The sequence below is a fragment of the Chiloscyllium plagiosum genome, chromosome 3 (assembly GCF_004010195.1).
Source record: "Chiloscyllium plagiosum isolate BGI_BamShark_2017 chromosome 3, ASM401019v2, whole genome shotgun sequence".
NCBI lineage: Eukaryota > Metazoa > Chordata > Chondrichthyes > Orectolobiformes > Hemiscylliidae > Chiloscyllium > Chiloscyllium plagiosum.
Genome location: NC_057712.1, coordinates 56,795,581 through 56,811,917, shown reverse-complemented (window position 1 = coordinate 56,811,917; position 16,337 = coordinate 56,795,581). Strand labels below are relative to the sequence as shown.

Below are 16,337 nucleotides of genomic sequence, written 5' to 3'. Positions count from 1 at the left end.
TCCCCCACTCACCTATTGTACTCTATGCTACTTTCTCCCCACCCCCATCCTCTTCTAGCTTATCTCTCCATGCTCCAGGCTCACTGCTTTTATTCCTGATGAAGGGCTTTTGCCCGAAACGTCGATTTCGAAGCTCCTGGGATGCTGCCTGAACTGCTGTGCTCTTCCAGCACCACTAATCCAGAATCTGGTTTCCAGCATCTGCAGTCATTGTTTTTACCAACGTTACTTCAGGCACTTCCAGCCTCGAACGCTCATCCAGTCAAGCATCAACACAGACTGCCAGGCTATAGAACTTCTATAGGACTTAATCAGTCCCATTCCCTGGCTTCATTCCTAAGCCCTGTCACTATTTCTCAAGTGGTTATCCAAAGTCCGTGAAACTGACTTTGAATCTCAGCTTCCAGCACGTTCAATGGGAGAGAGATCCAGATCATTTAAGTCCTATTCAACTTCTCACTATGACTTCCAATCCCGGAAGCATTTTGTGGAAGAGTGTCTGGGTGGAGTTGCATGTTCTCCCCACGACTGCATAGGTTTCAGCCGAATGGTCCGGTTTCCTCCCACAGTCCAAAGATGTACAAGTTAAATGAATTGGCCATGCTAAATTGCTCCACAATGTCCAGTGAGGTGCAGGCTAGGTGGGTTAGCCATGGTAAATGTGGGGTTACTGGGATAGGGTGGGATGTTCTGAAGGTTCAATTCAGACTCGATGAGCCAAACGGTTTCTTCCCACACTGCAGTGATTCTATAAAAGAGAGTGTGTAACCTCTTAAAGGAACAAACAGGAGCAACTTGTGGCTAGTTTACACAAACCAATCACACGTATAAAATCAGGGGTGGCATGGTAGCTCAGTGGTTAGCACTGTTGCCTCACAACGCCAGGGACTAGAGTTCGATTCCAGCATTGGATACCTGACTGTGTGGAGTTTGCATATTCTCCCAGTGTCTGCGTGGGTTTCCTCCGGGTGCTCCAGTTTCCTCCCACAATCCAAAGATGTGCAGGTCAGGTGAACTGGCCATGCTAAATCACCCATAGTGTTAGGTACATTAGTCAGGGGTAAATTATAGGGAAGGGGAATGGGTCTGGGTGGGTTACTCTTCAGAGGGTCTGTTTCTATACTGTAGGGAATCAAAAAAAAATTTCCCTGAACATGCTTTCTTCCAAGGAGACACCCCAGTTCTCTCAAATTTCAACCACTTTACATTTTTAAAAAGCCTCATATCCTTAAAGTATGGCAATCATAACTGGACACAATACTCCAGTTGTGTCCTAACAGCCTTCTAAGAGGATTCATCACAACCTGTGTGTTTTTGTTTATAGACTATTTAGCAACCCCAACATTCTATCATTTGCTAACCACTAAAAATTGCATCTTGCCACCTTTATAGATAGAGATCCATGAAGCCTCTGGTCCCTCTGCTCCTGCTTATCTGAGAAATTTATATTAACTTTCTGTCCCTTCGCCTTGACCAAATTAAATTCCTTCTGCCACTTCTGATTGCTATCATCTTCACTGTTTGCCACATCTGCAAAGTTTAGTTTCACCAGCAGGTGAGCTGGAGGAACAGGGAGAAAACTAAACCATGGTCATTGTCAGAGGGCAACATTATGGTTTTGACACTGAGCTATTACTGAAAAGATTAACATGGGAGTTGGAGGAAAGATGGGCTTGAATGAGGGAGGTAGCATCACAAGGATTTGACAAATTAACAAAGGTTGGAGATGCTGCATACGTCCATGAGGATAAAAATCAAAAAAAGGGAGCTGGTTAGTTGAAGAGAGGGCAATGACAGCAGTTCTTTAAAAAAGAAAAGGGATAGTACCCAACAGGAGGTAACCATTTTACTGTACTCCAGGAAGGGTATTTGAGTGTTCAGTATTTTAGTGGGAATTTGATCAAGAAGGCACAAGTGTGTCGAACAGGTAAGGACTTTAAGACAATATCAAGATCAATGCAAAAATTCAAGGCATCTGGTGAGCAAAGAAAAACAAGTGTTGACTTTTAAACCTCGGTTGAAAATTTTATTAAAATATTTGAAGAAAGTTTCTGCTTCCCAGTATTCCCTATTTGTCACATCCTTCCTAGTTTATCTTAAGCTAAGATACTCAGATACCCAGAGTGGTGGCTGTGTGGAATGCTCTGTCCCAGAGGGCAGTGGAGGCCCAGTCTCTGGATTCATTTAAGAGTTGGATAGATAGTGGAATCAAGGGTTACAGAGATAAGGCAGGATCAGGATACTGATTAAGGATGATCAGCCATGATCATATTGAATGGCGATGCAGGCTCGAAGGGCTGAATGGCCTACTCCTGCACCTATTGTCTATAATTTTTCCAATTTATATTGCTTTCTACATATTTCCAGGTATACAAGAATGAAAACTTAGGAGCCAAACCATGGTTTAAACCATGCTCTGCCTATTTAAGCATGCTGTACTATACTTGAATGATTAAAAAAATTCAAATCTCAGTTAGGTTAAAACCCAATTCTTCTGTCAATTTCACTTTTAAAGATTCCCCACACCATGAAAAGTTCTTAAGTCACTAACATTTTGTGGGTTTCATATGATTTTAAGTTTGCTATGTTATAATACTTAAGTTACTTCATGGACCAGTTCACAAGGAGGTTAGTGAGTGCTCCAAATTAATACTATCACCACAGATGGAATCCCTGAGTGAGGAACAGAATCTTTTTGAGTCAACATAGAGATGACCATTACATTTATATTAGTTTACATTACATTTACATTACATTACAGTGTGGAAACAGGCCCTTCGGCCCAACAAGTCCACACTGACCCGCCGAAGCGCAACCCACCCATACCCCTACATGTACCCCTTACCTAACACTACGGGCAATTTAGCATGGCCAATTCAGCTGACCTGCACATCTTTTGGACTGTGGGAGGAAACCGGAGCACCCGGAGGAAACCCATGCAGACACAGGGAGAACGTGCAAACTCCACACAGTCAATCGCCTGAGGCGGAAATTGAACCCGGGTCTCAGGCGCTGTGAGGCAGCAGTGCTAACCATTGTGCCACCGTGCCGTCCACTAATCTAAATAACCAGATGATATTATTTAGACAGCAGTGTTAATTAAACACATCCACCTTTCAGAAGAGGATTCTCACCTTGAGAATCAGCTATTCAGGTCTCAACCAACATTTTAACAAGAACGTTTAACAAGAACCCCTGCAAATTTTAACACTTGGATCACAGCACCACAGCAGCCACTGCTGCCTAACCTTGCTACTGACCAAAATAGTAGCTCACATGGGTCATGGCCTACAGCATGGGATGCTCTGCTCCAAGGGTTGCACAACTGATTTCAGAGACAATTAGCTCACCCCATATCCAATAATTTGTAAAAATGTCATACTTTCTGAAGCAGTTAACACTTAGTTACAAATAAATTCCTGTCCAGCTGAAGTTGTGCATCCAAGGTAAGCATCAAACTGTCAAGTTCAAAGTCTGAAATGCAGTAACTTCGAAGTGCTGCAGGCTAAAAATTTGGCATATGGATCACTCGACAATTATCAAGCCAGGAAATGCATTAGAATGCTCGCCACCTTCCTGAATGCAGGCAGTTCCACCCGTTCTGAAGCAGGTTTTAAGCGTGTCAGCAAAGGGCAGTTTACTGGATTGGCACTCAGTCCAACTTGACCACTGACAGACTTGCCAACCCCTTAACACAACCTGAAAAACCTGTACCAAGACAGCAAGGGTAGCTAACATATGGGATGCCACCATCTGAGTTATCCTTCAAGCCAGATACCATCTTGACTTGAAATTATCTTGTCATTCCATAATCCTACAATTCCCTGATGCCAAGGACAGGCCTGCTTGTAAAATTCACATCCCATGACAAAACAAAGTTTTCCTTTTTCTGTTGTATCAAATGGAGCTTCTGAAATTGTTAAGAGGCCATGCTAAATTGCCCATAGTGTTAGGTGCATTAGTCAGAGTGAAATGGGTCTGGGTGGGTTACTCTTCGGAGGGTCAGTGTGGACTGGTTGGGCCGAAGGGCCTGATTCCACACTGTAGGGAATCTTTTAAAAAAAGCTGAACCATTGGTTGACGTTCTGCAAACACGAATGCATTAGTGTTCCAAAATAAGTTATTAAAAACAAGCTCATGTTTTCCGATCAGGTGCCATACTACAAAGTCAACACCACCGATTGCCAAACAATGGCAAGATATCATTCCTCTCGAGTTGCAAGGGTGTTAGGTGGTTCAGGTTTTTGCAATTATTCCTTTCTTTATTGAAATTGAAAATTATAAAATGTACTTTAGTTTAAAAGCTATGTACCATAGTTTTTAAAAAGGGGTTCAAAAGAGGCAGAAGCTGTCTTGCTCTAAACATAGGTAGAACTAGCCTAGTTAAATAAAACAGAAAAGAATGGAAAAGTATTATAGCTTGCAACAAGTGAAAGTAGACATCTTAATTGCTAAGTGTTTCAATCAATACCCTACAGCTTATATAGATTCAAACATTAAACAAATTCAGCGCAAGTTTTGCATGGGAATTTTTTTTTCTGTATTGCTAAAAATGCAGACTGATTTCTAAAGTCACTTTTAGTAGTCTCAGATATTTGGGCTGGACACCAAGTGCTGGTTGTTTAGCTTAGATTTGTTCCTATATAATCAGATATTTGTTAAAATGCTCATTTTAGTCATAATTTCAGAATATTGATCTTCAAATATTGATCAAAGCCTCAAATATAAATTTTACTCCTGCAGTTTAAGATCAATTTAAAAACCAACTCAAAGAAACAAACAAACAAACAAAGTCACATTCTTGTGCAAACTGCATTGTTGAAAAAGAGTGCCAATGCTTTAAGCGCCATTTCTAAAGCAATGTAATCGTGTTACAGCCAATACACATTTTAAAAGTTTGTGCTTCCGAGACAGTGTCCTCAATTAGTCAAATCAGGTTAGTGAATTCATGTTAATGAAATGTGTTATAGCAGAATGACTTGTATGCGACAAACAAAGCTGTCTTAAAAACAAAAAAAGGTGAACAAGTTAAGAACTCATGTGAATTGCCTTGGGGCAATGTAAATGTAAGTGACACGAAGCGCATTACTAGAGATGTTAGGCAGATGAGCAAAAAATATTTTAAAGAGATCATATTCAAAAGCAGCATCTCAAAAAAAAGAGTAAACAGAAAGATTTAGCAAAGTAATTCTGTAGATTCGCACCATGAACACTACAGCATGACCACTAATGGACGATGCTCAAGAGTTCAGAATTAGAAGAATATAGATCTCACAGCAGTTTACAATGTTGCAGCAGATTAAAGATAGGCAAATGTATAGTCATGGAGGGATTTGTTTGACTGGGAGGTAGGTTAATTAACACAGTGATGGATGACTTTGCAGTTACAGATGCAGACATAAATTTGAATAACCAAGTGTGGGCATAAGCATGGGAGGCCAACTAACAAGGTGGTGTCAGAGCATTTAGGTCTAGAAGTAACAAAGGATATATGATGGTATCAGCATTTTATACTAGTTTAGACCATTGAAATCCAAGAAAATAAATTTCATAAGCTTTGCTTTAAGGTATGGTGACAGTTTTTAAAGGAACATGATGATTTTAGATTGAATGAGGTTTAACAGTTTTTAAAACTAAAGAACAACTTGGATTCCTGACTTAAGATAAGACTTTTTCCCACCCAATTGTCATCCACTCACAGGGACTCAGCTTGCAGTTGAGAAGTAAGTAAAGAGGCATTTAATTATACAGAATCTGTGGAGCTCAATGATTACCACAGGGAGTAGTTGGGGTAAACACTTGTGGAAAAAAAATAAATACTTGAAGCAGATGTAAATTGTTCCCAGAAGAGATCAAGGCAGGCACAATATCTTAACATATTCCAAAGCACTGGAATAGTTGGGCCTTCTGTAGTGAACATATTCTAAGTCAATAATATGTCTAAATATTACTGGGATGCAGATGGAGTAGGCAAGACTAGCATTTAATGATTACCCTTAAAAGTTATACGGCATGGAAACTGAGCCTTAGCACAATTCATCCATGTCTTCCAGGTTTCCTAAACTGAACTAGCCCCATATCCCTTTAAATCCTTTCATGTACCGGTCCTAACGTCTTTTAAATGTTGTAAATGGCTCTTTGTATCCACAGTATAACATTCTACAGGTCGTTTTCAGACAGAGGCAGAATTTCCATCTACAGGAATTTTTGACTATCCTCCCTAGTAAAAAGGCAGCTTGGGATTATGTTAAAAATATACACAGTACTTTGGGGTTATAACCTAGAGACATGACATACCAAAGGCTGGATGCAGCCTAGGTCTTTCTGCATATTTCACATTGATAGATGTGAAGCTGGAAGAGAACAGCAGGTCAGAACGCAGAGGATCACAAAAACCAATGTTCTGGGCCAAAACCTTTCCTACTCCTTGGGTGCTGTCTAATCTGCTGTGTTCTTTAAGTTTCACATCTGAAAACTCTGACTTCCAGCACTGGCAGTCCTTATTGTTTCCAATGCCATCTGTACTTCAGTGTCCGAGTACAGATGGCATTGAATAGTGTTTGAAGTCCAGATACCCCTAGCTGTGACCTCACAATAGAGGAACTAATTGATGAAGCAGCTGAAGATAGTTGGGTATAGGACACTACCCCAAGGAACTCATACAGCACAAACAAGGATTAAGGTAAATGACTAATGACATGTACAAAAAACATTGGTGTAGCAATTAAGTCAACTGCAGTACTGTGCCCAGGTATTGATAATCATGAGGAAGGATTAATGTTTTAGAGAGAGCTCAGTTGCATGGATAAACTGGGCAATCTGAAGTATTTTCCTTGAAGATCAGAGGGTATTTAATTTTTCAAAATAAAAGGTTTTGCTAGGCAGAGGAGTAGAGAGAGAACTGTTCCCTCTGTGGAACAAAAGATTAAGAACCCAAAAGATTGAGTTAAAAGGCAAGACAAATGCACAAGTGAAAAAAAAATTAAGTGCAGTAACTAATTAAGATCTGGAATATACTGTCTAAACAAGTAAAGGCAAGTTCAATTTTAATTATTTGCTTTGGTGAAACCCTTTTGAAGGGAGAATAAAAATGGTCAATAAAAGGAAAAGCTAAAAATTGTACAGACATGACTGGCTGAATGGTTTCACTCTGTATTAAAGCCATTCTACGATTCTATTGCTGTTTTGCCCATCTCACTACCCTAATGCATTACTATCCCTCAGATTTACTGAGAAAACATCTCCATGGAGACCATTAACCCTAGTTAGTGAGCTGAAGATTTATAGCTCAGGTTGAGGTTCTAGGTTTAAGTTTGCTCACAAAGCTAGAAGGTTCATTGTCAGATGTCTCATCACCATACGAGGGAACAACACCACTGAGCCTCCAGTGATCCACTTTCTATGTGCATTTAGGTTTCATTGGGTTGGTGATGTAATTTTCTGTGGTGATTTCAATTCCTGTTCTTTTTCTCAGAGGGTGGTAAATGGGATCCAAGTCAGTGTTTGTTGGTAGAGTTGCGGTTGGAATGCCATGCTTCTAGGAATTCTTGTGCGTCTGCTTGGCTTGTCCTAGGATGGATGTGTTGTCCCAGTTGAAGTGGTGTCCTTCCTTATCTGTACGTAAGGATACTAGTGAGAGTGAGTTGTGTCTTTTTGTGGCTAGTTGATGTACATGTATCCTGGTGGCTAGATTTTCTACCCGTTTGTCCAATGTAATGTGTTACAGTTCTTGCAAGGTATTTCATAAATGAAATTAGTTTTGCTTGTTGTCTGTATAGGGTCTTTCAAGTTCATTAGCTGCTATTTCAGTGTGTTGGTGGGTTTGAGGGCTACTGTGATGCCACGAAGTCTGAGTAGTCTGGCAGTCATTTCTGAGATGTCTTTGATGTAGGGGAGAGTGGCTATGGTTTCTGGACACTGTCTGCTTCTTTGGGTTGGTTGCTAAGAAATCAGCAGACTTCATGGAGTACCCGTTGTTTTTGAATACTCTGTATGTGATTTTCCTCTGCGCTGCAGTGTGTCGTGGCTCATTGAAATAATGTTTTAATGTTGGGATGATTCTATCTGTAGTTCAGTATTTCATCCATATATGTTGCTTTCCTGTAGATGCTGGTTTGAAGTTCCCCATTGGCTGTTCGCTCTATTGTGACATCTATGGGTGGCAGGTTGTTGCTGTTTCCCTCTTCTTTCGTGAATTTTATGCTCGTAAGGCTATTAATGGTCTTGAAAGTTTCCTCTAATTTATTTCATTTCATGATGATAAAGGTGTCATCCATGTAGCGGATCCAAAGTTTGGGTTGGATGGTTGACAAAGCTGTTAGAGTCTCTGCATTACTGCCTCTGCTAGGAATCCAATATCTTATCCTGACATGACCACTCTCACTGGCATCCTAACACACAGATGAGAAAGGACACCACTTCGACTGGAACAAGACATCCATCCTAGGACAAGCCAAACAGAGAGACACGAGAATTCCTAGAAGCTTGGCATTCTAACCAGAACACTATTGATTTGGACCCCATTTACCACCCTCAGAAAAAGAACACAAAATGACATCACCAACCCAAGGAAACCTAACCAAATAGAAAACAGATCACTAACACCAGTGCTCCAGAGGGTGACTGATGACGTTACTAATATGGTGACGAAACATCTGAAAATGAACCTTCCACCTCAGTGAGCAAACTTACATCCATTATCTCTAGTGACGATTTAAAAGGGACTTCAGTGTCAAGATTTCTAGTCTAAAGATATTTAGTGTAACTAAGATTAGAGTGGGCAATTAATTCTAGAGAACCACTATGACATTAAATTTAAAGAACAGCCAATATCTTTGCACTACATTAATGCTATGATAAAATCCCAAGAGGGGGAATTCATGGTTTTGTACAGAAAGAGGTCAACCCAACGTCAAATAGGACAAGCTACAAAACTGTTTAGTTCAACCTGCGATGCAGACTAGGGACAGAAGTGCAGCTTGGAATATTACATCTGCACGTGTAGTTTTTGCAATAAGGGCAATGAGTGCAACATCCTGAGATTCCTGTTGATTTATTGTAAAGCCTAGAAATGTGAAGATATTAGCTTCTAAATATCAGACTCAATGCCAGGGCTCAAAGGAAATGCTTCACAACTGACAGTCTACCCATTTTCCATTGAACACTTTCCCCATAATGGAATACTAGCATGGTATTGTTAACTTACAGCAACACAGGCCAGAGACCATGATGGTTAATGCAGAGTTGAACTTCAGTTTGTCCCCCTCCTTATGTTAAGTTTAGAGCCACCTATTCGGAACATAGAGTTTCTATTTGTATCTGTTGAAAGAAGCACTATGAACTAGCAACCAGCCAGTCCATCTGCAAATATTAAGACACCTCTGAATAAGAACTTAGGACAAAGTTCAAATGTTATGTGGCTCAATTCAATGGTCTATGCAAGATTACCAATTGTTATACAGAGAAGATTGATGAAGATGCTGCTGGGGTTGGAGGGTTTGAGCTATGGGGACAGACTGAATAGGCTGGAGCTATTTTCCCTAGACCAGAGGCTGAGGGGTGACCTTCGCGATGTTTATAAAATCTGAGGGCATGCATAGGGTGAACAGTCAAGGTCTTTCCCCAGGAATCCAAAACTAGGAGGTCAGAGAGGGGAAAAGATTTATAAGGAACCAAAGGGGCAATTTTCACATAGAGGATAGTGTGTATATGGAATGAAGTGCCAGAGGTAGTGGTGGAAGCTGGTAGAATTGTAATACTTAAAAGGCATCTGGATGGATACATGAATATGAAAGGTCTACAGGAATACAGGCCAAATGCTAGCAAATAGATTAATTTAGGATATCTGATTAGCGTGGACAATTCGGATCAGAGGGTCTGTTTCCATGCTATTCATCTCTATGATTCTGCTGCATCAAGAACTGTAAAGCACAAATTAACTGTTTGGAATTCAGATACCATAAGAAATGCAATTTAGCAAACAGATAAGATTCCAAGTTTGCAGACTGGAGGCAGATATCTTTCAAAATAATGTGACATTGCCAAGTTTCCAGTGAAATGTTGCAGCAGAGTGACCCTAGTTCACAAAATTGTAGGTAATAACAATATCAAATGAGTGGGTAAAAAAATCTGACAAAAGCACAATGCTGTAGATGGTGCCAACCTGAAAAAAGGTGCTGTAAATTCATTGGTCAGACAGCACTGGAAAGAAAAATAGTTAATGTTTCAAACTGATCTGTCATAAAATTCTTGACTTTGTATTTAAGGAGAATAATAACAAAAGCAAAAGTGAATCATGAAATAATGAGATACCCAGCATGCATCTTTGGGCACCTAAATTAGAGGACAGAACATACTATTTATTTCTGTTCAAATCTAGGACATAAAAGGTTACAGCATTTTTCACCCCATTATCTGAAAGTCTAAATGAAAAACGTTGCGAAGGGATAAAAAAACTGCTGACCTGAGCAGAAAGGGTGAAAAGTTTTAAGGTAGGTAAATGTAAATAGACATTAACTAAAATGTGAAATTATTGATTTCGAATACTCAAGGAGAACAGGTGACTGAGTGGTTGGCACCATCGCCTCACAATGCCAGAGACCCCGGATCAATGTCAGACTTGGCCAACTGTGTAGCATTTACACGTTCCAGCGTCTGGATGGGTTTCTAAACCGGGTGCTCCGGTTTACTCCTACAGTCCAAAGATGTACAGGTTAGGCGAACATGGCAAACCTGGGGTTAGGCGGAGGGTCTGGGTGGGATCTTCTTCGGAGCGTCGATAGAGACTTGACGAACATCTGCAGGGATTCTAGGATTCTAACAGAATTATCAGCGCTTGGAATGAGAGCACGGTTAAAGCTGTCTTACGTGAAGACATAACTAGATTCGATACCGTATAGAAATTCCTAAAAACGCAAAACGTGCTAGTGCGACCGACGAGTCGTCTGAAATAATAGTTCCGATCAAAAAGTTTGCAAAGAGTCACTGTTTTGAACATCTGCCTAATCAAGTTGCACAAAAAAATCTCCGCATGAGATTGCAGACTTCTATACAATAAACAACGCCACCGTTATCAACTGAATGAAACAAGAACACACTAACTACAATATTTTCACGTGAAGCTGTTACTTCAACAGCTGTACGTTAATTCTTCACGGCAAAAAAGTCCGCTGTCAAATATCTCTAAATAAAAAGCAAAGTACTGCAGACAGTGGAAGTGAAGCAGGGCGTGCTGGAAATTTGTTTACATTTCGGGCTGGGTGGGAAGACACCGTGGAGTTGCTCTCGATCAGTTTCAACAGCAGCAGCCGCTGAAGTGCCACCGCCTCCAGCTCCCAGCGGACATCAGAAAAAAACTCACCGTTGAAAAGCAGCCCAACCCAAAGGAGTAACAAAACGCCTTTTACTGATCATCTCCAAAGTTTAAACAACTACATCTGAAAAACTTTTGTTTTCAAAAAAAAAGGAGAAAACGTAAATCCTTCAACAAGTTTCGTCTATTTTAAGACGAGGCAACACCAAAATTACAAACTATATAAACCACCCCCTCCCTTTTTAGGGGGAAAAACACAAAATTTCGTGTTAGCAATTTTGAGAAGCTACTAAAGATGTTCTTACCTAGCCTCCCCCGCGACCACAGGCCCTTTTTGGACCCAATCCTAATGAAGTGCTCCAGGTCAACACTCCGGCCGCTCAACAGACCCACACCCAGTACTGGCGATAACCAGATACCGCCGATAATTGGGGGCCTCCCTCGTTCTTTCATCACCTCAATTTACACCGCGGACGACTCTCACCTTTTTACCTTTCTTCGCATCATCCTCCATTTCTAGCTGAAGAACCAGCGGTAACTCCTTACAACCAGGGTGACGGCGAAAAGAAAACCGACTCCCGCCCACACTGACATTACGGCAGCGACATCAGACAACCACTCCAACCCAGGCCTAGCCGCCCATTCGTTGTGTGGACTAGACACTGGCTTCCCTGGACCACGCTGTCCCTTCCCTACCCACCCCGGTCAGAGCACACACCGCCGAGAACAACTTTTCAATCCTGCCGCCATCTTGGGCGTGCCTTCCCAGCTCACACTGGGTCAGTTCGAGGGGACTATCGCCTCAGCTGCAGCAACTCCTCCTCCAGGCCGCCAGGGGCCCTCAACCGCTGCTGCTCCTCCTTTTCTTCCAAACCGCCAGGGGGCCTCCGCCGCCAACCCTCTTCCTCCTCCTCCTCCTCCCAGCCGCCAAGAAGTTTCCACCGTTGCACCTCCTAATCCCCGTCCCGACCGGAAGGGGGCATCCGCTGCCGGAACCTCCGCCCTCGACCAGCAAGGGCTGAGTGCGTTTCACCGTCCGCCGTGGTTCAGCGACCAATCATCTTCAGGGCGCCACCTTCAGGAAGACTGGGGTACGATATGAAGAAAAGTAAATAGGACGGTCCCCACTCGTCCCTCGCAGCGGAGCGTGACAAAAAGATGCGGTCTTTATCCATTCCGCTCAGTTACTATTCAAATTCTACCTCCAGCTTCAAAACAATCCAGATCTGAATGCAAATAATGTGAACTTTGTCATAAAACTAAATTTTGTTTCACTTGTATTGGGGAAAAATTGATGGGCCTTAAGAGGCATTACAAATAGAAACAAAATACTGTGCATGCTGGAGGTCAGCAGCGCTTACAACACGTGTGAAGAAAGAATTCATATTTAAATCCAGTAAGACGTTTCAAGAAGTTTATCCAATGCTTTTTGCTGTTATTTATAGGAGGAAAAACAAGCTGATACAGATATGAAACCATGGTCAAAGAATATGTTTGGCTAAAAAATGTTGAACTTTTCCATTAGAAGTGCAATCTAATGAATTATTAACATTTTAGGTTTCTAGTTTTTTTTTGGACTAAAAAATAAATAAAATAAATAATTGACATTTGAATTTTTCCAGCAGTTCACTTCTGAAAAATTTACCATTTCTGTTTGGACTTATTTCAGGAATTTATGCTTTCAAGAAATATCACTGTGAAGCAATAGAGGGAGGTGATGGCTTAACTCCTCTATTAATCCACAATAATATGGATGTAAGTTAACTTACTGAGTTGGAAAGTTTGTTTTCAGACATTTTATCATCAGTGAGAGCCTCTGGTGAAGCACTGGTGGGTATGTCCTGCCTCTCTATTTATTGGTCTTGGTTTCTTAAGGTGGGTGATGTCATTTCAGGTTCTTTTTTATTTAAAATGAGTAATGTTCTGGGGACCTGGGTTCGAATCCCACGGCAGCAGATGGTGGAATTTGAATTCAATAAAAAAATCTAGAATTAAGAGTCAACTGATGACCATGAAACCATTGTCAATTGTTGGAAAAACCCATCTGGTTCACTAATGTCCTTTAGGGAAGGAAATCTGCCATCTTTATCTGGTCTGGCCTATATGTGACTCCAGAGCCACAGCAATGTGGTTGACTCTCAGCTGCTCTCTGGGGTAGGGACATTACCACTGTGCCACAAGACGCCCCATATCACACAACTGACCTATTTTTCTAATCTGAAAATGTGTTGCTGGAAAAGCGCAGCAGGTCAGGCAGCATCCAAGGAACAGGAGAATCGACATTTCAGGCATAAGCCCTTCTTCAGGAATGAGGAAAGTCAGTTGATTATTTTTCTAATCAGTTGATACACCTTAAAAGCAGGTGGGACTTGAACCCAGACCTCTCAGTCCAAGGGTAGGGACACTACCACTGCACCAAAAGAGGGCCCATCACACAGTTGATTTTTAAAAAATTCTTTAAAGAATTCTTATCAACCTATTCAGAAATGTTATTACACACCTCTGGAGTCTTGAACCCAAGCCTCTCAACCCAGGGGTAGGGACTCCATCACACAACTGAATGAAGTTTTCCACTATCAAATCACCTGTGGCACATGTCGAGTATTAACCACCGCCATTAAATCACCCATGTTTCCAATTATTCAGTTTATGTGCACAGTCATTAAGGGCAATGCAATAATAAGGCTAACTTTTCTAATTAACCAGTTTGGAAATGTTGAGAGGGTGATGCTGGAAAAGCACAACATCACAAGCTCGACTCTGATCTCCAGCACCTGCAGTCTTCACTTTCTCCCTGTTCAGAGATGTTATTACATTCCTCTGGAGCAGGTGAGACTTGAACCCAGGTCTGTCTGGTCCAAGGCAGAAACACTATACAAGAGAGCTCACAATATTGAAGTTAAAAATCACGCAACACCAGGTTAAAGTTCAACAGGTTTAGTTGGAAGTACTAGCTTTTGGAGCGCACTCTGAAAGTACTTCCAACTAAACCTGTTGGACGATAACCTGGGTGTTATGTGATTTTTAACTGTCTACCCTAGTCCAACACTGGCACCTCCACATCATGGCTGCCACAATACTGTATTGAAAAGCAAGAGTAAATGAGATGACAGCTCTCCACTGTAACACCAGCAATTCACATAAATGTTTCTGTTGGCTTCAAACCTGCACCCTTTCACATGTAAAGCCAATGTGCAAACCACTACACCACAGAAACAATACACAAGACTAACTTTCAACTCCAAATTCAGTAAATCCTATCAGGTGTGATTTGAACCCAAATGCCCAGAACCTGGCCTTTATGATTATGAGTTCAGAAGATTACCACTGCATTATCTTCTTCACAGTGTGACAAAGAACTGACTTCTTCCATAGATTGGATATTTCTTGGTTATTCAACAACCTTTTCTCCACTCCAATAATTAACAAATTAAATTAGAACGCAAAAACAACTCTGCAAACAAAAGTTATTTCAGTGTGCCTCTGAATTTTCTCTCAGTGTTTTTGAATCACTTGAAATTAGTTTTTAAGTAGGCACAAACATTTATAGTCAAATTAGCATCTTGATTACATCAATACTTGAGAATTACTAGTTTTTTTTCAACAAAGTCTTTAACAGAATCAAGCTCTTCACTACAGAAACCCTCAGAAAGTACAATGAACTGATAATATGTCAATGTGAACCAAGGAAAATAAAAATAAACTTGTCGAGCCTGACCTTATGATCTGTTTATAGTCATTGAATATTAAAGTCTTATTGAGAACTGTTTTCTCTTGAGTTGAAAAGGCAGATTTGCATTTGATAGACTCTACTATTTGAGGAATAAATATGTTATTTACATGAAATTTGCCTATTGTAATTTCACTGAAATCCTTGAAGAAATCAACTTCCTAAATTCCAAACTTCTTTCATGGTAGTGTTCGCACTTGGGATTTAAGATTCAAAGCAATATCATCACGATTAGTTCCTTGAGTCTTAAGTTTGAACAGTGGCATGTGTTAGATTGTACAAAGGTTTGGAGGGTATCGACTTATTTATTTAAAGAATTAACTTACGTAACCTGGAGGTGGCAGAAGACTGGAGGTTGGCATACGAGAACTCTGTGGGAAGCTAGAGAAGTGATTGCTGGGCCTCTTGCTGAGATATTTGTATCATCGATAGTCATAGGTGAGGTGCCGGAAGACTGGAGTTTGCCAAACGTGGTGCCACTGTTTAAGAAGGTCTATAAAGACAAGCCAGGGAACTATAGACCGGTGAGCCTGACATCGGTGGTGGGCAAGTTGTTGGAGGGAATCCTGAGAGACAGGATGTACATGTATTTGGAAAGGCAAGGACGGATTCGGGATAGTCAACATGGTTTTGTGCGTGGGAAATCATGTCTCACAAGCTTGATTGAGTTTTTTGAAGAAGTAACAAAGAGGATTGATGAGGGCAGAGCAGTAGATGTGATCTATATGGACTTCAGTAAGGCGTGCGACAAGGTTCCCCATTGGAGACTGATTAGCAAATTTAGATCTCATGAAATAGTGGGAGAACTAGCCATTTGGATACAGAACTGGCTCAAAGGTAGAAGACAGAGGGTGGTGGTGTAGGGTTGTTTTTCAGACTGGAGGCCTGTGATCAGTGGAGTGCCACAAAGATTGGTGCTGGGCCCTCTACTTTTTGTCATTTACATCAATGATTTGCATGAGAGCATAAGAGGTACAGTTAGTAAGTTTGCAGATGACACCAAAATTGGAGGTGTAGTGGACAGCAAAGAAGGTTACCTCAGATTACAACGGGATCCTGACCAGATGGGCCAATGGACTGAGAGGTGGCAGATGGAGTTTAATTCAGATAGATGTGAGGGTCTGCATTTTGGGAAAGCAAATCTTAGCAGGACTTATACACTTAATGGTAAGGTCACAGGGAGTATTGCTGAACAAAGAGACCTTGGAGTGCAAGTTCATAGCTCCTTGAAAGTGGAGTCGCAGGTAGATAGGATAGTGAAGAAGGCGTTTGGTATGCTTTCCTTTATTGGTCAGA

At 41.1% G+C, this 16,337-nt stretch overlaps 1 protein-coding gene across 8 annotated transcripts in view; it reads right to left on the bottom strand.

Moving 5' to 3' along the window:
* ccm2 (CCM2 scaffold protein) overlaps positions 1-16,337 on the bottom strand; it is a 147,773-nt gene that overhangs the window by 124,470 nt on the left and 6,966 nt on the right. Inside the window, exon 1 of one of the 8 annotated variants that reach the window (XM_043682476.1) lies at positions 11,796-12,755. The exons of 1 other annotated variant lie outside the window; for it this stretch is intronic. In XM_043682476.1, the coding sequence (XP_043538411.1) occupies positions 11,796-11,825 (30 nt within the window). In that variant the 5' untranslated portion in view covers positions 11,826-12,755. Of the gene's footprint in view, positions 1-11,795; positions 12,756-16,337 lie in introns of those variants that run through there. 6 more of the 8 variants (XM_043682478.1, XM_043682487.1, XM_043682488.1 and 3 more) reach the window with 6 other exon arrangements.